General features: G+C 45.1%; 1 protein-coding gene across 1 annotated transcript in view; it reads left to right on the forward strand.

The window, feature by feature from the left end:
* The window catches only part of xylt2 (xylosyltransferase II), a 128,904-nt gene that overhangs the window by 71,826 nt on the left and 30,434 nt on the right, over positions 1-26,644 (forward strand). Inside the window, exons 4-5 of the mRNA XM_052032746.1 lie at positions 3,433-3,635; positions 23,498-23,578. Coding sequence (XP_051888706.1) covers positions 3,433-3,635; positions 23,498-23,578 — 284 coding nt within the window. The remainder of the gene's footprint in view (positions 1-3,432; positions 3,636-23,497; positions 23,579-26,644) is intronic.

Consider the following 26,644-nt stretch of genomic DNA (forward strand, 5'->3'; position numbering starts at 1 on the left):
TCCATGAAATTTTGGAAGATGACAACCACAATGTCCATGGTCACCTCCTTCAAAACGTTGTGCAACCTCAGCAGCACAATCATCTCTTTCCTGACCTGTGGACCCTAGAGCTGTGTGCAGTAAACAAAGGTTTGGTCTCAGTAGTCTTGGGTACAATTCTAGCATAACTGTAATCAAAAAGCAAAAAAACTGCAAATGCTGGAAATCCAAAATAAAATAAGAATATACTGGCAATATTCAGTAAGTCAGGCAGCACCTGTGGGGAGAAAACCAGAGAAGTCATTTCAGATCTGGAAAAAGATCATTCACTTGAAATATTACTTCTCCCATTGTCCCTCTCTCTCCACAGATGCTGGCCAACCTGCTGAGCATTTCCAACATTTCACATTTTTATTCCCTGCTCGTATTCTGTTCCTTGGCTAATGAAAAATGTGTCTTTTAATCCACCTTTTTGACCTGACTTGCTACCTTTAAGGACCTGTAGATGTGCACTCCATGGTTTTCCATTTCCTTCACACCTCTCACAGTTATTGTGTGTTCCTTGCCTTGGACTTCCCCAACTGCATTACCTCACATGTCTCTACATTAAATTCCATTCTTCATTTTTTCCCAACTGACCAGACAATCTATATGCTCCTGAAGTTTAAAGCTTTCCTCCTCACTATCAACCATAGGACCAAATTTTGTCTGCAAACTACTTAATCGTGCCCCATACATTTAGATATAAGTCACTAATGTTGCAAAAAGCAGGAAACCAAGCTCTGAACCCCCAGTGGTAACAATGTGGTCACGTAAACCCTCAACAACCATTACCCTTTGCTTTCTGGCACCAATTTGCCATGCTCCCTTGGATCGCAGAATACCATGTGGGATCTCGCCAAAGGCCTTGTTAAGACTGCATCAGTGGCACACACATCAAGATCAGGACAGATAGGGATTGGCCAGAGTTTGAGAGCACTGATGAGGCTGCAACGTAGCTTGTACCTGAGAACGTGTGGCTGAGCCTTCCACCATTCAGCAGACCAGGTTGACCAACATGTTGTCATCATGACCTGGTAGCAAGAGCCATGTCCCTTACAAGGGCAGGGAAGTTCCAGTGTCCCACAGATTTTGTTGGACCTTAGGTAGGTACTTGCAACCATTCAAGCAACATCTGCTTAGAAGTGGGGGGAGAAGAGAAAATCTGCAGTGGGTGGGGTCTTTGATTATATTGGTTGCTTTACTGAGGCAACGAGAAGTGTAGACAGAGTCCATGGAGGGGAGGCTGGTTTCTGTGATGTGCTGACATGTACCAAAGAACACATACCACCAGGCTCAAGGACAGCTTCTATCCTGCTGAGATAATTGAATGGTCCCCTAGTACAATAAGGTGGACTCTTGATCTCACAATCTACCTTGTCATGGCCTTGCACATTATTGTCTGCCTGCATTGCACTCTCTGTAACTGGAACACTTTATTTTGCATTCTGTTATTGTGTCTCTTGTACTACCTCAGTGCACTGATGTGATGAAATGATCTGTATGAATGACATGCAAAACAAAGTTTTTCACTGTACCTCGGTACGTGTGACAATAATAAACCAATTTTCCTATTTAGTGAGTTTAAGTAGCTTGCCAATCAATAGCAGATCCAGGCTATCATTTGCTGGCCTTCCCACAAGGGGCAATGACCTGCTGGCATTTACTCTCATAACTGCTGGTGGTGGGATCTTGTTGAAGGTGGTGGAAATCGTGAAGAATGATCTGTATGTGGAGGCTGGTGAGGACCAAGAGAACTCTATCCTTGCTCTAGCCAGGAGGAGTGTGGGTAAAAAAAAAGATGTAGAAAGTGGAGGAGATGCAGTCAAGGGTTTCATCAACAGTGGTAGGAAAGGAACCTCGGTTAGGACGAAGGAAGACATCTGAGGCACTTGTTGCAAAGTCTCATTATCAGATGAGATGGAGGGACTGGGAGAATAGAATGGAGCTCTTACAGGAGCCAGGGTGGGAAGTGTAACTGAGATACCTGTGGGAGTCTGTGGGCTTGTAGTGGATGTTGGTCTCTAGCCTATCCCCTGAGATGGAGATGGGAAGATCCAGAACGAGAAGGGAAGGGACCATGTGAAAGTGAGTGCAGGGTGGTGATTGGCAGAACAAAGTCAATGAAACTTTTGAGTTCTGTATCACTGCAGGAAGCAGCACTAACACGGTCATCAACGTGCCAGAGAAAGTGTTGAGAGAAGGGGACCAATGTGCATGGCTGGGCCCAAGTGAGTTCCCTTACTTCTACTTCTGCTTACTTCTGCTGTCTCTTTTGTTTGGAGGGTTAAGGAGAACTGAAGTAAGGGTTAATGGTGCAAATGTCTAATTCCTAGATTTAAAGCTGAAGCAAAATATGGAGGATGTATCACCAAAGAGCGCAACTGAGAGGAGCATTTTCAGGGCTGACGAAGGCAAAATCAATATTAAATGAGCAGACAATTCTGGATGGGTCAGGACAGGATGCCAAGAAGGCTAAGTAGCGATTTAATGAAGCCATTTTGGTAGTATAACCCGAGGAAAAATTGTTTCCTATGGCAGGAACGCCAGTTAATATAAGCCAAGTTCTTTCAGCAGAACCAGAAGAAAGGGGGGATATTTTTTCCACAACAAGTTGTGGTGATCTAGTTTCCATTTGCTAAAAGGTAGTAACCAACTTCCAAATGGGAACTGAATCTTTGCAGAATCAAAGAAAAACTTGGGGAAGGAGACTTGTTGGATTGCTTCTTCAATGACCTGGCACTAACACAATGAGTACAAAAATCTAAGCTGACCTAATGAGTTCTTTCTGCTTTGTTCTTTCCACAATAGAGTCCTGGAGTTATGTAGCATGGGAACAGACCCTTTGGCCCAACTCAGCCACACCAACCAAGGTGCCTACCTGAGCTAGTCCCATTTGCCTGTGTTGGACCCATATCCCTTTCCTATCCCTAAACATGTGCAAATGTCTTTTAATGTTAATTGTACCTGCCTCTACCACTTCCTCTGGCAGCTTGTTCCATATATCCACCTCCTTTTGTGTGAAAAACTTGTGCCTCAGTTCCCCTTTAAGTCTTCCCCTTTCACCTTAAACCCATGCCCTCTAGTTTTAGACTCGCCTACCTGGAAAAAGACTCTGCCCATCCACCTTTTCTATGCCCCTCATGCTTTTATAAACCTCAGTAAGGTCACCCCTCAGCCTCCTGTGCTCCAGGAAAAACAGTCCCAGTCTATCCAGTCTCTCCTTGTATCTCAAGCCTTCCAGTCTCTGCCACATCTTTGTGAATCTTTTCTGCACCCTCTGTATCTTAATCCTGTCCTTCCTGTATTATGATGACCATGGATAATTGAGAAAGCTGTGGTAAAGAGGGGTGGAGGGAAATTGAGAAGTTACTTCAGTCACTGTAAATACAACTTCTGCCTTTGTTCTTGCAGCGTTCTAATTACCTGCACAGAGAGGTCATGCAGCTGGCACAGCGGTACCCAAACATCCGCATAACTCCGTGGCGAATGGTCACAATATGGGGAGGGGCAAGCCTGCTGAAGATGTACCTACATTGCATGAAGGATCTGCTAGAGATGACTGACTGGCAGTGGGACTACTTCATTAACCTGAGTGCCACCGACTACCCCACCAGGTCAGTAGCTTTGAATAACAGGGAAGCAAAGTGCATGAGTTTCTCTTTGGAGCTATTGAGATGAAACTGGCTCTATTTGGGTGCCATTTTGTGAAGATCACAGTTTTACTGTAGTCTCTCAGTGCCTCTGAACACTTAGGTACAGTTCCACACTTGCTGATAGCTTTCAATCAGTCTCGCCAAGAGGCCCATTGTTAATGTGCAAATTAGTGTGAAGTCAGGTGGTAAACACCAGAATATTCTTCAATAGTGGGGAACTCATAATCCTGCCCTCATCCAATGTCAGAGTGCTGCTACATAGCATGGAGAGCAACCCTGCCTCGTATTTTGCCTTCCCTCCTCGGGCTGAATATCAGCATCAGAAGTTGCTAGCCTGTTCCACGTTTGCCCAGAAGGGGATGAATCATCACACTTCACTCCTGGATTTGGGTTAGGTGCTCTTCGATGTTTGCAGGGAGTGGCCTTTCCCATCAGAAAAACTGCTGTGACAGACTACCCCATGTGTTTCACTTCATAACTGCATGACTTTCATCTTAGAATCCATCCCACAACTGACGAAAGCTAGAACACAGACGATGTGGTTATGTCAGCAATGGCGCAGTTGATTGCAACTGTTGACTCTTGAGTCAGAATGTTCTGGGTTCAAGTCTCAATCCAGAAACTTCAGCATGAAAATCTAAGCTGACCCTTTAGTTAGAAGTGTCACTTTCACAGAAAGGATCAGTATAGTGTTCTGAAGATGGTCAGCACTTCTGGAGCCAGGATTGTGGCACGAGGCATCAGCACTCATGAGACTGAGGTGGAGGAGAACAGTGGTAGTGGGAAGTCAGCAGAGGCTAGGAAGAGAGGGGATGGGGACACAAGAGGCTGCAGATGCTGGAATCTGATAAGTGAGGAAGGGAAGGGGTGAATGGCTGATGGAACCAGCAACGGATGGGGGAGGGGGGGAGCCACTGGTGAAATGTGCGGGTACTGGGCTGATGGAACCAGGAGGGAGAGGGAGATGAAAATGGATGATGAGGGGCTGGATGGGGATAAGATAAGATTTCTTTATTAGTCACGTGTACATCAAAACACACAGTGAAATGCATCTTTGCGTAGAGTGTTCTGGGGGCAGCCCGCAAGTGTCGCCACGCTTCCGGCGCCAAGATAACATGCCCACAACTTCCTAACCCGTATACCTTTGGAATGTGGGAGGAAACCGGAGCACCCAGAGGAAACCCACGCAGTCACGGGGAGAACGTACAAACTCCTTACAGACAGTGGCCGAAATTGAACCCGGGTCGCTGGCGCTGTAATAGCGTTACGCTAACCGCTACACTACCATGTAGCGTACTGGGAAAGGGGTCAAAAATGGGAGGACCAGAGGAAGACAGAGGAGGAATGGAAGGAGAGAGAGGGGCAGCAGAGGTGGTAGAAACGCACTGGAGACGAGAGTTACCAGAAATTGGAGAACTCGGTGTTCTTACACTACCCAGGCAGAATATGAGGTGGTGTTTCTCTAGTTTGCATGAGGCCTCACCCTATTAGTAGAAAAGGCCGAGGATGGACAGGTCAATGTGGGAATGGGAAGGGGAATTGAAATGGCATGCAACTGGGATCCCAGAATGGCCGTTGTGGATCAAGCACAGATACTCTGAATTGGTCACCTGATCTGTGCTTGGTCATGTAGAGGACGATGGGAGCTGTATGAAGCCAGCACCTGTGGGTTGGGGAGTGTAGGCTGAAGATAGCAAATAACCCTAAGGCCAAGGAGACAGCCTGAGGGGAGCAGCCAGCGACCCTTACACCTTGGACAGCGGGAGAGTGAAGTAACAGAAAATAGCTCTTGAGGGCCAAGGGGATATGTCCTGCAGGAAGTCAATGGCCCTGGACCAGACAGAAGTAGGGGACTATGAACAACCAGGACCCCTGAATCAGAGAGAGTGGAAGGGAAGATTAATGATTTGACAGTACCTGGGACTCAACAAGAATCACCACTCCATGGAAAGCATGGAGAACATTGCAGGTAGTGCAAAGGAATGTATACAAGTAACTGAAATGATTTTTATTGGATATTGGAGCTGACGAAATGTCATCGAGTCATACAGCGCAGAAGCAGGCCATCATCTCCATGCCAATGAGCAAGTACACATCTATACATCTGATTCATTGGCCTATAGCCTTCTATGCCTTGGTGATTCAAGTGCTCATCTAGATACTAATTAAATATTGTGAGAGTTTCTGCTTCCAACTCCCAATCGGGCAGTGCGTTCCAGATTCCAAACACCACCTTAGTGTAAACATTTATCTTTAGATCCCTTCTGACCCTTTATGCTAAGTCTATACCCTCTCACTTCAGATAACTATGGGGAAAAGTTTCCTAGTGTGCACCCTATCTGCCCCCCCCCCCCCCTCATGATTTTGTTTACCTCTATCTAGTTCTCTCTTGGCCTCCTCTACTCCAAGGAAAACAGACCCAGCCTATCAAGTGTCTCTTTATAACTGAAACGCTTTACCCCATGCTGATGATTCTCCTCTGCACCTTCTCAGTGCAGTAACATCCATCCTATAGTATTGGCAACCAGAACTGCACACATTACAGGTGACCCACGTTACAGAGGGGTTTTGCATTCCTAGAAAATGGGCCATTTCGTGACTTCTAGTAACACGAGGCATGCCAGTGCGTCAAGAAACGTGAACTGAAAAAGATAGTTCTTTTGATGATTTACTTTAATTTTTCAGAAATTGTATGAGAGTAAATTTTATTCAGTATCTCAAATTTTTGGGTAGTGATCTGTGAATTCTGTAAGGGTGAATTTCCATAACCTGAATGGGCTTAACACAGGGGTCACCTGTACTCCAGCTGTGCTGTCATCAGTACCATGAAGTTGTACCATAAGCAGCCTGTTCTTGTATTCCATTCCCCTGTAATGAAGGAAGACAAGTATGTTGTATACCTTCACCACCTATCTACCTTAAGGGATCCTTAACTACTACAGCAAGATCCCTTTGTTCCTCGTACTCCCTAGGGCCCTACATTGTGCAGTTCCTATCCTTATTAATATTCCCAACATACATTACCTCACAGTTATCAGGTTTAATTTCCATTCAGTATTGCTCTGCCCTTGTTATCAACTGATCAATATTATCCTGTAGGCTATGATAATCCTCCTTTCTATCAATAATACCACCAATTTTCATGTCACCTGCAAACTTAATAATCATACCTCCTACGTTCATATCCAAATCTTCAATGTACAGTATATAATAGTAAGGGTCCCAGCACCAATCCCTACAGTGGTCACAGGCTTCCAGTCACAAAAACAACCCTCCACTGTCACCCTCTGTCTCCTATTACCAAACCTATTTTGGATCCAATTTGCCAACTTGCCTTGGTCCCATGAACTCCCATATGGGACCTTGTCAAAGGCTTTACTGAAGTCCACGTAAACTACATCAATCACATTGCCCTCACGAAGACACTTACTATCTTTTCTATAAGTTCATTCACGATGGTCAGACAGGATCTCCCCTGAACAAAGCCATGCTGACTATCTTTAATTCTGCCTTTCCAAGTGCAGATTAATCCTGTTGTTTAAAACTTTCTCCTATAACTTCTCTACTACTGATGTTAGATTCGCAGGCCTGAAATTACCCAGCTTATACCTGCTTCCCTTCTTGAATAAAGGTTCCATATTTGCATTACCATATTTGCAAAACTTCCATATATCCCTCCACAGGGATAGTGTCCCCCTTGTCCTCACATTTCATCTCACCAGCCTACATATCCAACATATTCTCCGCCATTTCCGCCATCTCCAATGGGACCCTGCCACCAAGCATTTCTTTCCCTCCCCACCCCTTTCTGCCTTTCGCAGGGACCACTCCCTCTGTGACTCACTCGTTCGGTCTTCCCGCACCACACCCCCCCCCCCCCCCCAACCCATCCTGCTCCCACCCTGCCTCCCCTCTTTTGTCCACCTAACACTGCTCTGCTTTTCCCTCCTATATATTGGGCTCCCCCTTTTCCTATCTTCAGTCCTGACCCGAAACATTGACCCCCTGCTTTTCTCCACGGATGCTGCCTGGCCTGCTGAGTTCCTCCAGCATCATCATGTTTTTCATCCAGATTCCAGCATCTGCAGTTCTTTGTTTCTCCATATTTGCTTCCTTCAGTCAACTGCCACCTTGCTTGTGGTCAGCAAAAATTAAAAAAATATGCAGCAGTTTGCCATGGAAAATCAATTTTCCTTGAAGTGGAATGGAAAATGTGGCTTTTTGGCAAGAATCCCATTAAATCAGAAATTCAGGACATTCACTTGTGAACCTCATGCATTGGTGCAAAGAGTACGCACCAAAGCGTCAATCCTGACGTAATGATCATTCAGAGCAGTGCTGGGAAAAATTGGGTCATGATTTTCCACTGCACAGACCATAGCCTGCTTCCTACAACAGCAATTTCCACGATGGAAGGTTGTTCCTTTGTTTGGTGGTACATTTTGGGAAGTCAAATAGGGGTATGGCAGATACAGTAAATGGTAGCGCATTAGGGAGTGTTGATGAATTGAGCGACCTAGGGGTCGAAGTGCATAGTTCTCTGAATGTAGCAACACAGGTGGATAGGGTAGTGAAGAAGGCTTTTATAGGTCAGGTTGTAGAATACGAGAGTTGGGACGTTATGTTGTAACTTTACAAAACACTGGAGTATTGTGTGTAATTCTGGTCGCCACATTATGGAAAGAATGTAATTCCATTGGAGACAGTGCAGAGGAGATTCACCAGGATGTTGCCTGGATTGGAGGACTTCAGTTATGGGGAGAGACTGGATAGGTTGGACTTGTTATTCATGGAGCGAAGGAGATGACCTGACAGAAGTATGTAAGATTATGAGAGCCTAGATAGGGTAGATAATCATTTAAGAAACACTTGGATAGGTACATGGAGGGGTGGGGCTCAGAGGGATTTGGGCTGAACACAGGAAATTGGGACGAGCTGGGTGGGCACTGTGGTCGGCGTGGACTGGTTGGGCCGAAGGGCCTGTATTCGTGCTGTATTGCTCTATGACTCTGACTCTATCTGATTTCAGCTTCTCCCTCTCAAACTGCTGGGTGAGTTCTATCATATTATGGTCACCGCCTCCTAAGGGTTCCTTCACCTTAAGGTCCCTGATCAAGTCTGCCTCATTACACAACACCACAATCCAGAATCGCCTGTTCCCTAGTGGGCTCTACCACCGGCTGCTCTAAAAAGCCATCTCGTAGACATTCCATGAATCCCTTTTCTTGAGTCCACCTTTTCCCAGTCGACCTGCATATTGAAGTCCCCCCATGATCACTGTAACGTTGCCTTTCTCACACGCCTTTTCTACCTCCTGGTGTATTTTGTATCCCACATCCTGACTACTATTTGGAGGCCTGTTCGTAACTCCCATCAGTCTTTTTACCTTTGTGGTTCCTTCATCAGGACTGGAAAGGAAGAGGACAGAAGCCAGAATAAGAAAGTCGGGGGAGGGGGAGGAGCACACGCAGGCAGGGGATGGGTGAGTTCAGGTGAGTCCAGGTGAGAGGGGGAAGGTAGGTGGGTGGGGGAGAAGATGTTAGTAAGCTGAGAGGTGATAGGTGGAAGAGGGAAAGGGCTGAAGAAGGAGGAATCCAGTAGGAGAGGAGAGTGGGCCATGGAATAAAGGATGGGGGAGGGGAGGAGAGGAGATGGGCAGGTCACCAAGGTGGGGGGAGCTACGGGAATAAGGGAAGACAAAGGAGTTGGGGGGGAAGGGGTGGGGTTACTGAAAGTTAGAGAAATCGATGTTGAGGCCGTCAGGTTGGAGACTCCCAAGGTGGAATATGAGGTGTTGTTCCTCCAACCTGCGCCTGGCCTCAATGTGGCAGTAGAGGAGGCCATGGACAGACATGTCAGTGTGGGAGTGGGATGTGGAATTGAAGTGGGTGGCCACTGGGAGGTCCTGGCTGTTGAGGTGGATGGAGCAAAGGTGCTCAACGAAGTGGTCACCCAATTTGCGTTGGGTCTCACCGATGTAGAGGAGGCCACACTGGGTGCACCAGATGCAATAATTGACACCCTTGGACTCACAGGTGAAGCACTGCCTCACCTACAAGGATTGTCTGGGGCCCTGAATGGTGGTGATGGAGGAGGTGTAGCACTTGGTGCGGTTGCAGGCATAAGTGCCAGGGGTGTTCTCAGTGGGGAGGGACGAGTGAACAAGGGAGTTGCGGAGAGAGTGGTCCCTGTGGAAAACAGAGAGGGTGAGGGGAAGATGTGCCTGGTGGTGGGATCCAGTTGGAGATGGTGGAAGTTGCGGAGAATGATGTGTTGGACGCGGAGGCTCGTGGGGTGGTAGGTGAGGACAAGGGGAACCCTGTCCCTGTTATGTTGGGGGAGGGGGGGAGGGCAGATGTGCGGGAAGTGGAGGAGATACGGGTAAGGGCAGCATTGATGGTGGTGGAAGGGAAACCCCGGTCACTGTAAAATGAGGACATCTCAGATGTCCCAGAATGGAAAGCCTCATCATGGGAACAGATGCAGCGGAGGCAGAGGAACTGGGAGAAGGGGATGGCGTCCTCGCAAGTGACAGGGTGGGAGGAGGTGTTGTCAAGGTAACTGTGGGAGTCAGTGAATTTCCAGATGTCTGTGGTTAATCTGTCTCCGGAGATGGAGACAGAGAGATCCAGAAAGGGGAGAGAGGTGTCGGAGACTGACCGAGTGAATCTGAGGGCAGGGTGGAAGTTGGAGGCAAAGTTGATGAAATTGACGAGCTTGTCAATTTCTTGTGTCCCCATGTGGCTGAAGTTAGATTGCTCACCCTATCCGAACTCTCTGTTCTTTTTTTTAATTGAAGATTTTAATAACCGCTGCTTTGTTCTCCTTCCCTTTAACCTTTTCCTCACTTTTCCATGCCATTGAACCCATCTCCCCAACTGTTTAGTTCAAAGGCCTATCTGCAGCCCTAGTTATGCGATTCGCCAGGACTCTGGTTACCAGCATGATTCAGATGGAGCTCCTTCCTTCCCCGGTACTGGTGCCAATGTCCTATGAATTCAAACGCACTTCTCCCTCACCAATCTTAGAACATAGAACAATAGAAAAACTACAGCACAATTCAGGTCCTTCGGCCCACAAAGCTGTGCCGAACATGTCCTTACCCTAGAAATTACTAGGCTTACCCATAGCCCTCTATTTTACTCAGCTCCATGTACCTATCCAACAGTCTCCTGAAAGACCCTATCGTATCCGCCTCCACCACTGTTGCCGGCAGCCCATTCCACACACTCACCACTCTGAGTAAAAAACTTACCCCTGACGTCTCCTCTATATCTACTCCCCAGCATCTTAAACCTATGTCCTCTTGTGGCCACCATTTCAGCCCTGGGGAAAAGCCTCTATCTACCCGATCAATACCTCTCATCATCTTATACACCTCTATCAGGTCCCCCCTCATCATGTCTCTCCGAGGAGAAAAGGCCAAGTTCCTTCAGCCTGCTTTCATAAGGCATGCTCTACATTCCAGGCAGCATCCTTGTAAATCTCCTCTGTACCCTCTCTATGGCTTCCACATCTTTCCTGTAGTGAGGCAACCAGAACTGAGCACAATACTCCAAGTGGGGTCTGACCAGGGACCTATATAGCTGCAACAATACTTCTCGGCTCCTAAATTCGATTCCCCGATTGATGAAGGACAATACACCATATAAACCTGCGCAGCCGCCTTGAGCGTCCTATGGACTCGGACCCCAAGATCCCTCTGATCCTCCACACTGCCAAGAGTCCTACCATTAATACTATATTCTGCCATCATATTTGACCTACCAAAATGAACCACTTCACACTTATCTGGGTTGAACTGCATCTGCCACTTCTCAGCCCAACTTTGCATCCTATCTATGTCCCTCTGTAACCTCTGACAGCCCTCCAAGCTATCCACAACACCCCCAACCTTTGTGTCATCCGCAAACTTACTAACCCACCCCTCCAATTCCTCATCCAGGTCATTTATAAAAATCACAAAGAGCAAGGGTCCCAGTACAGATCCCTGAGGTACACCACTGGTCACCGACCTCCACACAGAATACGACCCTTCAACAACCACTCTTTGCCTTCTGTGGGCCAGCCAGTTCTGAATCCACACTGCAATGTCCCCTTGGATCCCATGCCTCCTCACTTTCTCAATAAGCTTTGCATGGGGTACCTTATCAAACACTTTGCTGAAATCCATATACACTACATCTACTACTCTCCCTTCATCAATGTGTTTAGTCACATCCTCAAAAAATTCAATCAGGCTCATAAGGCAGGACCTGCCTTTGACAAAGCCATGCTGACTATTCCAAATCATATTATACCTCTCCAAATGTTCATAAATCCTGCCTCTCAGGATTTTTTCCATTAGCTTACCAACCACTGAGATGAGACTCATCGGTCTATAATTTCCTGGGCTATCCCTACTCCCCTTTCTTGAATAAGGGAACAACATCCGCAACCCTCCAATCTTCTGGAACCTTTCCCGTTTCCATCGACGATGCAAAGATTATCGTCAGAGGCTCCGCAATCTCTTCCCTAGCCTCCCACAGCAGCCTGGGGTATATCTCATCTGGTCCTGGCGACTTATCCAACTTGATGCTTTCCAAAAGTTTCAGCACCTCCTCTCCTAATATCTACATGCTCAAGCTTTTCAGCCCACTGCAAGTCCCCACTATAATCCCCCAGATCTTTTCCCATGGTGAATACTGATGTAAAGTATTCATTAAGTACCTCCGCCACTACTTCTGGATCCATACACACTTTCCCACTACTGCACTTGATAGGCCCTATTCTTTTGCATCTTATCCTCCTGTTTTTCACATACCTGTAGAATTCCTTGGGGTTTTCCTTAATCCTGCCCACCAAGGCCTTCTCATGCCCCCTTCTGGCTCTCCTAATCTCCTCCTTAAGCTCCTTCCTATTAGCCTTGTACTCTTCCAGATCTCTAACGTTACCTAGCTCTCTGTACCTTTTGTAAGCCGTTCTTTTCCTTTAGACTAGATTCATTATAGCCTTTGTACACCATGGTTCCTGTATCCTTTCGTGACTCCCCTGTCTCATTGGAACATACCTATGCAGAACTCCACACAAATACCCCCTGAATATTTGCCACATTTCTTCCGTCCTTTTCCCTGAGAACGTCTGTTCCCAATGTAATCTTCCAATTTCCTGCCTGAGAGCCTCATAATTCCCTTTACTCCAAGTAAACACCTTTCTAGTCTGTCTGTTCCTATCTCTCTCCAGTGCTAACATAAAGGAGATAGAATTATGATCACTATCACCAAAATGTTCACCCACTGAGAGATCTGACACCTGACCAGGTTCATTTCCCAATACCAAATCAAGCACAGCCTCTCCTCTTGTAGGCCTATCTACATATTGTGTCAAGAATCCTTCCTGAACACACCTAACAAACTCCACCCCATCTAAACCCCTCACTGTCTGGAGATGCCAGTCGATGTTTGGGAAATTAAAATCCCCCATCACAACAACTCTGTTATTGTCACACCTTTCTAGGATCTGCTTCCCTATCTCCTCAATATCTGTCTTACTATTGGGCGGCCTGTAAAAAACACACAGTAAAGTAATTGACCCCTTCCTGTTCCTAACCTCCACCCACAGAGACTCCGTAGACAATCCCTCCACGACGTCCACCTTTTCCGCAGCCGTGACACTATCTCTGATCAAGAGTGCCACTCCCCCACTTCTTTTGCCTCCCTCCCTGTCCTTTCTGAAACATCTAAAACTCGGCACTTGAAGCAACCATTCCAGTCCCTGAGCCATCCAAGTCTCCGTAATGGCCACCACATCATAGCTCCACGTATCGATCCAAGCTCTAAGCTCATCCGCCTTGTTCACAATACTCCTTGCATTAAAATAGACACATCTAAAGCCTGTCTGAGCATGTCCCTTCTCTGTCACCTGCCTATCATACCTGCTACTAGCTTTCTCTATTTGAGAACACCTCTTCCCAGTCTCTCCAGTTCGGATCCCACCCCCCAACAATTCTAGTTTAAACCCTCCCCAGTAGCCTTAGCAAACCTCACCAGGATATTGGTCCCCCTGGGATTCAAGTGCAACCCGTCGTCTTTGTACAGGTCACACGTGCCCCAAAAGAGGCCCCAATGATCGAGAAATCTGAATCCCTGCCCCTCACTCCAATCCCTCAAACATGCATTTAACCTCCACCTCATTCTATTCCTATACCCACTGTCGCTTAGCACAGGCAGTAACCCGGATATTACTACCCTTGAGGTCCTGCTTCTCAACTTCCTTCCTAATTCTCTATATTTTCTCAGGACCTCATTCCTTTCCCTACCTATGTCATTGGTACCAGTATGTACCACGACCGCTGGCTGTTCTCCCTTCCCCTTCAGGATATCTTGGACACGATCTGAAACATCCTGGACCCTGGCACCTGAGAGGCAAACTACCTTCCGAGTTTCTTTCCTGCGTCCACAGAATCGCTTGTCTGCCCACCTAACATAGAACCTTCCAACATAGAACTTTATCCCCTACCCAGGATACTGTCTGTCTCACGCAACTGGTCTGTGCTGATAGCTCATATCCAGTGAACAGAATGACAAATGTTGCTTCGTTATTAGTAGTTCTGGGTATGACAACCCCTCCATATGCCTATCCACTGCAATCAAACAGAGTCATTAACAATCCAAACAAATTTCAATCAAGCAATTCATTAAGAACCCTTTCAGATGACAGCAATTGAAGTGTTAAAACTTGAGAAATCACTTGCAGTCATTCAACCTGCTTATGAAAAGAGTTACCCATGATTGTTTGAGTTACAGCTGGTGTTCAAAAGACCTGCTCAGCCATGCAATTAGCCCATATTTGGAGGAGCATAAATGTCAGGCCTGTTGGAGTTGAAATGATTACTGTTTTGTCTTTATTTAATAGCATCTAACATTTTTCCTTGACAGCTGTTAATCTAACTGACCAGTAGTTTTCTGCTTTCTGTCTCCCTGCCTTATTGAATAATAGCATAAAGTTTGCTATTTTCCAATCTAATGGAGACTTCTCCAAAAGTAGGAATTTTGTGAAATTAAAAACCAATGCATCAACCATCTCACTAGCCACTTCTTTTCCGGCCTTGGGATGAAGTCTACCAAACACTGAAGACCTGCCAGCCTGCAGCTCCAGCAAATTGCTCAGTGTCACTGCCCTGGTGATTATAATTAGCTCCTTCCTCCATTTTAGTTCTTGATTTATGGTTATACAAGGGATATTGTTTATGTCCTCTGTAATGAAATGTGATGAAAAATGCCTGTTTAATTCATCAACTATCTCCTTGTTTCCGTTAATCTTCCAAACTTGCTTTCTTTAGGACCAGTGCTCATTTTGTTCACACTCTTTTTTTTAAAATATCTATGGAAACTTTACCATCTGTTTTAATTTCTGGATGGCTGCCTTATGCTCAAGTTGTTCCTTTTTTGTTAATATTTTAATTATTCACTTTTTTATTATGTCCAGTTTCCTGACCTGGCAATGATGTTCTTTAATTCTTTAAGTTTGATGCTGTTTTTAACTTTTGGCTCCTACCCTTGGAATTTTCCTTTTCTGTTGGAATTTAACTTGTCTGTTTTCTGAAAGGTTTCATTAAATATCTGTGAATGCATCTCGATTGACTGCTGCCTTAGCCTAATTCTCTTCAGCTGGCTCTGCTCTCACATCTTCACTTTATTTTTGTTTAAAATACTGCTGCACAAAATAACAACATTCAGAAGCTTGTAAACTCAAAGCAGGGTGTGCTCAACTCTGATCAGGAGCTTATATTCATGTCCTATCTTACTCCAGTGCCAAGAATACTTGCCAGGTATGGAAATGTTCCAACCACAAGAAGAAAGTTGACTCTGTATGAACAACATCACATTGAATCATTACAGCCTGCCTGAAACCATCATTGACTGCTTATGTCCTCACTGGTTTAGTGCCGTTGAACGTCCAGAAAGCTGTAGCTAGCCAACACACAGAAAGAAACAGGCAGAGGACATGAGACACTCCTAAATGCCTGACATTGTTTAGGAACTTCCTCACAATTGTAGGAATCAGTCAGACCACAATGTGACTGTCCTTATTAAGGAGATGTGACAGTGTGACTTAGAGACCTTGGCATTGGGCTCTATTTGGGCATCAGGAAAGCAGAGTGGCTGCACTGGCTTGTCTTTACTCTTTCTTTAGTCTTGACTTAATATCCATCTAGGAATGGAACACCCTCACTTTGATATAGTCTTATACCAAAAAACATTTTGAGTTCTGAAACCAAATCTCTTGTGTGCTGGGAGACCACACTACTAACTTTGGTGTATATTGCCCATTGCTTTCTTAACATTAAAAAGAATGATAAATATATCTCTGAATGTCATATGCCTTTCTGGACAGCAAACCCTCCTGGCAAAAATTTTCCTAATAGCCTAATAAGAATTTCCTTTAGCATATGAGAATTTGAAGCTATTTCATCTGGGTTTTTAAAAGCAAATCATTTTTCTTTGGACCGCCCAAGTTTAACGGCAAAGCATCTTCTACTGATGTATTCAAAACTGTTGCATTCTATCATTGGTTTTAATCAATTTCTGAATTTTTTTAATCATAGTTAATTGAGATTTTTTAAATAATGTGGCTGTAAACTGTAGTTTACAGCTTTGATAAGGCAAACTTTTTTATTTATTTAAGGATGTGGGCATTGCAAGCAAGGCCAGTATTTATTGCCTTTCCCTGATTTGTTACAGCATAGCACAGGGGTACATTACTGATGCCTGCAGTGTTAGACACAGACAGACCTGGGAATTCAGCATTGCATACATATTAGTCATTGTAAAACTGGGATCCAGAATTGGTGAGTAATGGTCTGTCAATGTATAAAACTGGGGTTCTGGTGGTGAGAACAGGTCTGTTACTATATAGCACAATACTGATAGCTATCAATATATCACTCTGTAGCATCAGTTACAGTCTGCTACTATACTGGTAGATAGAGGGCTGTCACAATAATACTAGACTATTAGGACAGGCATAACACAGGTAAAATTTTGGTGTATAAATGTTTGTCACTGCATGATGCTGGCATATAGAACTGACAGTTTTGTTTTGTCACTATACAACATTGGGATATATTGCTACTAGATGCAGAAAAAAACTGGGATACAGTACTTGTGGACTGAGATGGATTCAACTGGTGCCACTTCAGAAAATATCCACCAAGCCTGAATGAGTGAGCGACCAGGACAGGTTTATACGATCAGGCAGTGAGTGTTATATTGGCTGCAAAATGTGTCATTCAGGATTGTAGCTGTTATATGTAACATCTCACTGGAATTGCTGATTTCACCTGAGATCATTCCATATTAACTCCTTCATTCGTACTTACAAATAGGGAATTGGTATCAATCTCTGAATAACAGACACCAATTTCACTTTGATTTCCATCACGTTCTTCTCCCCAACTTCCTCTCTCCCCTCACCTACTTTTACTTCCTTTTTCCACTCTGCTCTTTCTTATTTACCACTTCTGACTGCCAGACCCTTGCTCTCTCTCTTCCTATCCTATTCTCTTCCCTCCATATCTCTCCTGTACTTTCTCTTTTATTTCCTGCCTCCCCTAACCTTCTAACTCATGTCAGCATTTGTAGCCTGATCCTTATCTGCTGTCGTGTAGCACTGGCACTCTTTGCAGTTTATGCAAGTGGCTGCTTTTTAACTGTCAGCAAAGAGAGGAAGTATCATCGGGCTATTGACCACAGAAACGTCACAGATGAATTCAGTTCTACACGCACTGAAGGCCACATTCTGCAAAGGATCACTGGGTGGAGATTGGGAATGGAAGTCTTTTCTGCACCCAATGATTACTGGCCCATTACTCCTGCAGCTTGGTTCAGCTAACATAACCATAGAACAATACAGCACAATACAAGCCCTTCGGCCCACCATGTTGTGCTGACCTTCAAACCACTCCTAAGACTATCTAACCCCTTCCTCCCACATATCCCTCTATCTTAAATTCCTCCTTATGCTTATCTAACAATCTCTTGAACTTGACCAACGTATCTGCCTCCACCACCACCCCAGGCAGCGCATTCCATGCATCAACCACTCTCTGGCTGAAAAACCTCCCTCTGACATCCCCCTTGAACTCCATTTCCCCCCCCACTTCCCCTCCCCCACCCCCCATTACCTTAAAGCTATGCCCTCTTGTATTGAGCATTGGTGCCCTGGGAAAGAGACACTGGCTGTCCACTCTATCTATTCCTCTTAATATTTTGTATACCTCTATCATGTCTCCCCTCGTCGTCCTCCTCTCCAATGAGTAAAGCCCTAGCTCCTTTAGTCTCTCCTCATAATCCATACTCTCTAATCCAGGCAGCATCCTGGTAAATCTTCTCTGCACCCTTTCCAATGCCTCCACATCTTTCCCATAATGAGGCAACCAGAACTGGACACAGTACTCTAAGTGTGGTCTGACCAGAGTTTTGTAAAGCTGCATCATTACTTTGCGGCTCTTAAACTCGATCCCCTGATTTATGAAAGCTAACATCCCATAAGCTTTCTTAACTACCCTATCCACCTGTGTAGCAACTTTCAGTGATCTGTGGATATGAACCCCCAGATCCCTCTGCTCCTCTACACTGCCCAGAATCCTGCCATTTACCTTGTACTCCGCCTTGGGGTTTGTCCTTCCAAAGTGTACGACCTCACACTTCTCCAGATTGAACTCCATCTGCCACTTGTCAGCCCAGTTCTGCATCCTATCAACATCCCTCTGCAAGCTTCGACAGCCCTCCACACTATCCACAACACCACTGATCTTTCTGTCACCTGCAAACTTGCTAACCCACCCTTCCACCCCCTCCTCTACGTCATTAATAAATATCACAAAAAGTAGAGGTCCCAGAACCGATCCTTGTGGGACACTAGTCACAGCCCTCCAATCTGAATGCACTCCCTCCACCACAACCCTCTACTTTCTACAGGCAAGCCAATACTGAATCCACATGGCCAAGCTTTCCCGGATCCCTTGGCCTCTGACCTTCTGAAGAAGCCTACCATGTGGAACCTTGTCGAACGCCTTACGAAAATCCATGTAGACCACATCTACTGCATTACCCTCATCAATCTTCCTGGTCACCTCCTCAAAGAACCCTATCAGGCTTGTGAGGCAAGATCTTCCCTTCACAAATCCATGCTGGCTGTCCCTAATCAGTCCTTGATTCCCTAAATGATCATAGATCCTATCTCTTAGAATCCTTTCTAACAGCTTACCCACCACAAACGTAAGGCTCACTGGTCTGTAATTCCCTGGACTATCCCTACTACCTTTTTTGAATAAGGGTCAACATTCGCCACCCTCCAATCATCTGGTACCACCCCCGTGGACAACAAGGACCGAATGATCCTAGCCAACAGTTCAGCAATCTCCTCCCTCGCCTCACGAAGCAGCCTGGGGAATATTCCAACAGGCCCCGGGGACTTATCTGTCCTAATATTTTCTAACAGCTCCAACAGATCCTCTCTCTTGATATCTACATACTCTAGAACATTACCCTTACCAACATTGTCCTCAGTGTCATCAAGACCCCTCTCCTTGGTGAATACTGAAGAGAAGTATTCATTGAGAACCTCACCCACTTCCACAGCTTCCAGGCACAGCTTCCCACCTTTGTCTTTAATCGGACCTACCTTTACTCTAGCCATCCTTCTGCTCTTCACGTACAAGTAAAAAGCATTGGGATTCTCCTTAACCCTACTTGCCAAAGCCTTTTCATGTCCCCTTCTCGCTCTCCTCAGCCCCTTCTTTAGTTCCCTCCTTGCTACTCTATATTCCTCATGAGCCCTGTCTGATCCTTGCTGCTCACACCTTACGTATGCTGCCGCCTTCTTCTTAACTAGTTGTTCCACCTCTCTCGTCACCCACGGTTCCTTCACCCTGCCATTCCTTCTTTGCCTCACCAGGACAAATTTATCCCTAACATCCTGCAAGAGATCCCTGAACATCGACCACATCTCCATAGTACATTCAAAAATGTTATTCCAATTTACACTCTCAAGTTCTCGCCTTATAGCCTCATAATTCGCCTTTCCCCGATTAATTTTAAATTAATTTTTATTTACAGTGTGGTAACAGGCCCTTCCGGCCCAACGAGTCCGCGCCGCCCTTTTAAACCCAAATTAACCTAACCATATGTCTTTGGAATGTGGGAGGAAACCGGAGCACCCGGAGGAAACCCACGCAGACACGGGAGAACGTACAAACTCCCTACAGACAGCGATGGGAATCAAACCCCGATCGCTGGCGCTGTAATAGCGTCGCATAAACGCTATTAAATAAAAATATTTAATTTAACAATTAAATATCTTCCCGTCCTCTTTGCTCCTATCCCTGTCCATGACAATGCTAAAGGTTATGGAGCAATGGTCACTGTCCCCCAAATGCTCACCCACCGATAGATCTGTCACTTAACCCAGTTCATTACCTAAAACTGGATCTAATATGGCATTTCCTCTAGTTGGCCTGTCAACATACTGTGACAGGAATCTGTCCTGGACACACTTAACAAACTCCGCCCCGTCTAAACCTTTGGCACTAAGGAGGTGCCAATCAAAATTTGGGAAGTTGAAGTCTCCCACTATAATAACCCTGTTATTTTTGCATCTTTCCAAAATCTTTATTTCTTTCTTTATTTCTTTATTTGTCTTTGTACTGTTGCAACATCAACACAACGAGATTACGATGGCACTCCCTTGCCTAATAAAAACCAAAACAGTAAATTGATAAGAGCAATTATAACAATAAAATAAAACAAACATACTGACACAAATATAAAGTATAAAAAAATATATAAAAAGGCAGTGTGCAAATGAACCATGATAATAATAATGATAATCAGCAGCATATCAATATATTAAATGACACCATGACGAGTCCAGCCGGTAAAGGGGGGAAGACATAGTATGTGTGTGTGTATGTATGTTATAGGAGGTGTCAGTTCGTGTTCAACAATTTAACAGCTTTGGGGAAAAAAGCTGTGTTTCAGTCTTGTAGGGTGTGCATGTATTGTCCTGTATCGCCTACCAGAGGGGAGTAGTTTAAAAAGGTAGTGAGCAGGGTGAGCTAGTTCTCGAATGATGTTTAAAGCCCTGCTCCAACATCGAGCCTGATAGATGTCCTCCATCGCTGGTAACTGAGTCCCAATGATGTTTTGGGCCGTCTTGATGACCCTCTGCAGAGCCTTCTGCTCCTTCCTAGTGCAGCTGGCATACCAAGCAGTAATGCTGTATGTCAGGATACTTTCCACCGCACACTGGTAGAAGTTCACCAGAATGTTCTGAGATAGTCTGGCTTTCCTCAATTTCCTCAAAAAATAAAGGCATTGCTGTGCCTTCCTAATGACAGCTGAGGTGTGTATTGCCCAGGAAAAGTCCTTGGTGATCTGCCTCCCAATCTGCTTCTCAGTATCCCTACTGCTACCGGGGGGCCTATAGAATACTCCCACTAGAGTAACTGCTCCTTTCTTGTTCCTAACTTCCACCCATACTGACTCTAGAGAGGATCCTTCTACACTATCTACTCTTTCTGCAGCTGTAATGGTATCCCTGACCAGTATCGCCACCCCTCCTCCTCTTCTCCCCCCCTATCCCTTTTAAAACACTGAAAACCAGGAATATTCAATATCCATTCCTGCCCTGATGTCAGCCATGTCTCTGTAATAGCCACAATATCATAGTCCCATGTACTTATCCAATCTCTCAGTTCATCTCCCTTATTCCTGATGTTTCTTGCATTTAAGTAAATGCACTTTAGCCCATCCACCTTACTACTTTTATAGCCTGTACTCTGCTTCTCCTTCCTCAAAGCCTCTCTACCTGTTAGATCTGACTTTTCCCCATCCCCTTCTTCCTCTGACCTACTCCCCCGGTTCCCATCCCCTCGCAATCTAGTTTAAAACCTCCCGAACCACCCTAGCAAACCTGGCTGCAAGGATATTGGCCCCCCTCAGGTTCGGGTGTAACCCGTCCTCTGTACAGGTCCCACCTTTCCCAGAAGAGATCCCAATGATCCAAAAATCTAAAACCTTCCCTCCTGCACCAACTTCTCAGCCACACATTTATTTGCCATCTCCTCCTATTCCTACTTTCACTATCGCATGACACTGGCAGCAATCCCGAGATTGCTACCCTTGAGGTCCTGTTCTTCAGCCTTCTGCCTAGCTCCCTAAACTCACTTTTCAGGACCTCATCCCTCTTCCTACCTACGTCGTTGGTACCAACATGAACCACGACTTCTGGCTGTTCTCCCTCCCGCTCAAGAATCCTGTGGACCTGACCAGAGACATCCTGGACCCTGGCACCTGGGAGGCAACATACCATCCGGGATTCATGCTCACTGCCACAGAACCTCCTATCTGTTTCCCTGACTATCGAGTCCCCCATCACTGCTGCCTTCCTCTTCTCCTTCCTTCCCTTCTGAGCAGCAGGACCAGTCCCAGTGCCAGAGACCTGGCTACTGCTGCTAGGCCCCTGCAGGTCATCCCCCTCAACAGCATCCAAAGCAGAAAACTTGTTATTGAGGGGAACAGCCTCCGGGCTCCTCTGCTCTATCTGCCTGTTCGTTTTCTTTTTCCTTTTCTCTCCCCTGACAGTCACCCTTCTATCTGCTTCCTGGACTCCAGAAGTACCTGCTCTAAGGGGGGAGGTGACTGTCTCCTGATGTACAGTATCTACATAACTCTCTTCCCTCCCTGATGCTCCGCAGTGTTTGAAGCTGCAACTCCAGCTCATCAATTTTGAGTCGAAGTTCCTCCAGCCTCCAGCACTTACTGCAGATGTGGCCATCGTGGACCGCAGCAAGGTCCACTAGCTCCCACATCAAGCAGCTGCAGCACACCACCATGTCCTCCATCTGAACTAATTCTTTTTCTCCCCCCACCTAGTTTTGTCCTACTTAAATATTTCTAACAGATAACAGGTAAACCTTACCTTCACTTACCAGCTACTCACCTGCCTCACCCCTTTAAGCCAAAGCCCCATGAGTCGAAGCCCAAATCACTCTGCTTCCTCTCACTCCGCTGCCCGATCCGACGTTGCCCGCTGGATATGGTGGTTTGCTTTTAAACTGCCTGCGCTTTACCTGCTGACGTCAAGCGCCTGCACTGTCCTGCCCCCAGTATTCCCGATGAGAACTTATATAAAAAAACTTATAAAAGAGAACCTTATAAAAACAAAACCTTATATAAGAAAAAAGAAAAACTTATCTGTTCCAAAGTCCCGAAGTAAAACCCGCGAAACCTCTGAAGTTTTTTTTTCACCCGCTTTTTAAACTGCCCACGCTTTACTTGCTGACCACATGTGCTAAGCACATGTTAGTCAGAGATGATCACCATTCTTCATAGGGAATCAAATCTTACTACTTTTATTTGAGTTGTTCTAGTTGGTGAGTCATGCGGAGATTTTTGCCACTTCCTGTAGAAATGATCAAGCCCCAATAAAAGCAATTTCCTTCTTTATTTCTTAATTCTTCACTAAAATGACAATCTGATGCAGGATGGCTGGTGTAAGAATTGGAAAAATAACATTACCACACTGAAGTTAGTGAGAGGGAGAAAAGCTCTGTATCTGACCTGTGTTATACCTGCCTTGGGTATTTAGGTTTTTAGAAGAAGACATTTTTCAGCCTGAACCAAAATGCATGTTGGAAAGACTCAGCAGGTCAGGAATCCACAAAATGTCCTTCATCTCAATCAGTACAATTTTCAAGGAATCTAACGGGTATCAACAGTGGAATATAGAAGGAAAGAGTTGCTAAGTTTTGTTTAAATTGTTAACTTTTTAAATTATAGGACAAATGACGAGCTGGTGGGGTTCCTCTCCAAGTACAAAGGGAAGAACTTCCTGAAATCTCACGGCAGGGATAATGCCAGGTAGGTGCTGAAATGTGAACTAACACTTTCAAGTTGTGAAGACTTTGTTGCATCCGTAGGGTGTGTTGAGCTCCCTGACCTCAGCTTAGGATACAATCCAATTGGATCAGGAACTGTGCCATTGCAGAGTCAAGGTTTCTATTATTAAACTAAGATTAAGGCAAAGATCTGTACAATTGCTGTCGCACGTTGGAAACATAAGCAGGTACGTGTGATTGATTTCTCCCCAAGTGATGTCTCCTACTACTAATTTTGAATGATAAACTTATGATGGGTTTAGTCATTCATTAATTGGGTGCTGTGAGGCTGAGTAGATGAACGTGGTGCCATCCACAGGAGATAAATGTGGGCAAGTTGCTATCCACAGTCTAGGACTCAATTACACTTGGGATTAATCCTCAGGTGATGGCAGTATCTGGAATGGGTGGTCTGCTGCCTTCAAAGAATATCAAAGCCAGAGACTCTGTTGCTGGGTCAGTGATGAGCTGTTGATTCTCTCTCTGCTAGATGCATCCCATGATTCTGTCCATCTGGATAGTTGTTTGATAATAGCTGCTACCTGAATATTAAAAGCTTTTACCCAGAACTGATGATGTAACTTAAAATGGTGGGTTATGAAGGATGTCACTTTTTTCATCTCAAAAGACCATTGTGCTGTTAGAGTAATGTAGATTAAATTTAATTAAATTTTATTTACAGCGTGGTAACAGGCCCTTTCAGCCCAACGAGTCTGCACTGCCCACTTTAAACCCCAAATTAACCTACCTGTACGTCTTTAGAATGTGGGAGGAAACCAGAGCACCCGGAGGAAACCCACGCAGACACGGGAGAACGTACAAACTCCTTACAGACAGCGGGAATCGAACCCCGATCGCTGGTGCTGTAATAGCGTCGCACTAACCGCTACGCTACCTTGACACTATTCTCATGTCAGGATTTAGCTGCGTATTGTTGGGTGGCTGCAGGAGCATGAGGCAGAGGAGCCCTCTGCAGCAGTGTAGAGTTAAACCACTGTTGCAGTGCAAAGTCTTGGGCTGTGTTCCTCAGTGATGTTGCAATGAGTTCCAGACCCAGACATCACTGCAGAAGTTCCTTGGGCCTGTGTCCAACCATCTTCAGCTGCTTTATTAATGACCATCAGAAGTGAGGATATCGTCTGATGATTGCACAGTGTTCAATTTCATTCACATCTGCCTAACAAATAGAGCAGCCCATACAGCAAGGTAAGTAATAGTGTATAGAATGGTACAGGACAGAAACCCAGCCCTTCGGCCCACCACGTCTTTTTGCCCATCCACATTAATCCCATTTGCTGACAATACGACCATATCCTTCTACGCCTTCAATATCTGTCCAGACACCTTTTAAACATAGTAATTGTATTTTATTCCACCACTTCCTTTACAGATATCAAACACCCTCTATGTAAAACAAAAGCTTAGTCCTCAGATCCTCTTTTAAAAGTCCTTCCTCAAACCTGTAATTACTATCCTTGTACCACTTCAGTGCTCTGTTGTAATGAATTGATCTGTATGAACGGTATGCAAGACAAGTTTTTCACTGTAACTTGGTACAAGTGACAATAATAAACCAATTCCATTTCCATAGATTACCCATTTGGTCACTCAGAGCATGCACTCTCTCCCCAGCTACCCTCATGCTCCTCATATACTTAATGACTGACAGGATTCTCCTTAATCTTACCTGCCAAACATATTTCACGGCCTCTTTTTGCCCTCCTAATTTCCTCAAGTACTTTCCTGCACCCTCAAAGGTTAGTAATGAACAGATGAACAGCAGAGAGAGGAAGTCCTTCAGCCAGAAACAAGATGAACTTTTCCATTCAGGATTACTGCATTTGCCCACTGAGGTTCTGTAATAACACCATGCATTTTATGCAGCTTGTCCTGAAATTTGTCCTGTAATTTTATGCAGCTTGTCCTGAAAAGCCAAAAATTCACAAAGGCAATTGAAAAGTAGAAGCTGTCCAGCATTGTTTGTTTCAGAACAGTTGTCCCTCCCAATGCCCCAGTGACTGCAGAGCTAATTAATACTTTCATTATACTTTTGGCAACTGAAAAATAGTTGCATTATAAATCAATAGAAGCCAAAACTTATTGTGATCTTTGTCACTGTGTTGATGTCCCCTGCTTTGTAATACTGATGAAAGAGGAGTGACCACTGAAGTTGTGAAAGGGGATGTTTGGCCAGATTGAGGAAGGCAACAGACACTTGTTCCAAAGTTTTCTCTCTTGCTCTCCTGAGAGCATGAACCCTTGCTGCAGTGCAGTCAGTAGATGGCAGCAAGTCCTTGTTTAAGCCATTTATCTTGAAATGAATTTGGGCAATGCTTTGGAACAGTCTATTCTTTTATAAAGTTCTTCACACCTGAACCCAATTCTGATCTCACCTAAGTCCATCCATCCAACAAGAATATAATGTTTGGTTTTGATGAATTTATCATAGTGACCCACATAAATATCCAGTGATTGCAGTCCAGGTCTGAAGTAGTTAATTCCAACTGGGAGAGCAGTAGAGTTGATGCAATGAAATATATATAACTCGGACTCGCCAGGGGGACATGGAGCAAGCCAACCATTCCTAATATCTGCATGTATGTTGGCAGAGAAAAGGTCGGGCTGGTCATGCTCAAATAGTCTGCTAACATTTACTGCCTTGGTTCAACTTGAAGGCTGGCCAAAAGGTGACTACCCAGAAGGTGCTGGACACCTGTGAGGTTAGGTGAGGTGGTGGGGTGTGTGTGTGTGGGCAGTGGGGTGGGGGGAGCTGAGCTATGCAAAAATAACCCACAATTACTTGTTTCTATGTTTCTACTTCTGCTAGAAACGTGTATGGAAGACATGGATCTCTTTAATGCTGTCAGATTTCCAAGATGATAAAAATGATCTAATTAAAGGCTTCAAAACCAATCTTTAAAGAATTTTCATTATATCTTCCATGTGTACATTTCATTGATCCTGTTTCCATCTCCAGCCTACTTCAGGAGGCGGCTTATCACCAAGCTTTACCCTCCAGGAAGGCAGGCAGTCTGGATCTTTCAGATAT

This window comes from Pristis pectinata, chromosome 18 (assembly GCF_009764475.1).
Source record: "Pristis pectinata isolate sPriPec2 chromosome 18, sPriPec2.1.pri, whole genome shotgun sequence".
Taxonomy (NCBI): Eukaryota; Metazoa; Chordata; class Chondrichthyes; order Rhinopristiformes; family Pristidae; genus Pristis; species Pristis pectinata.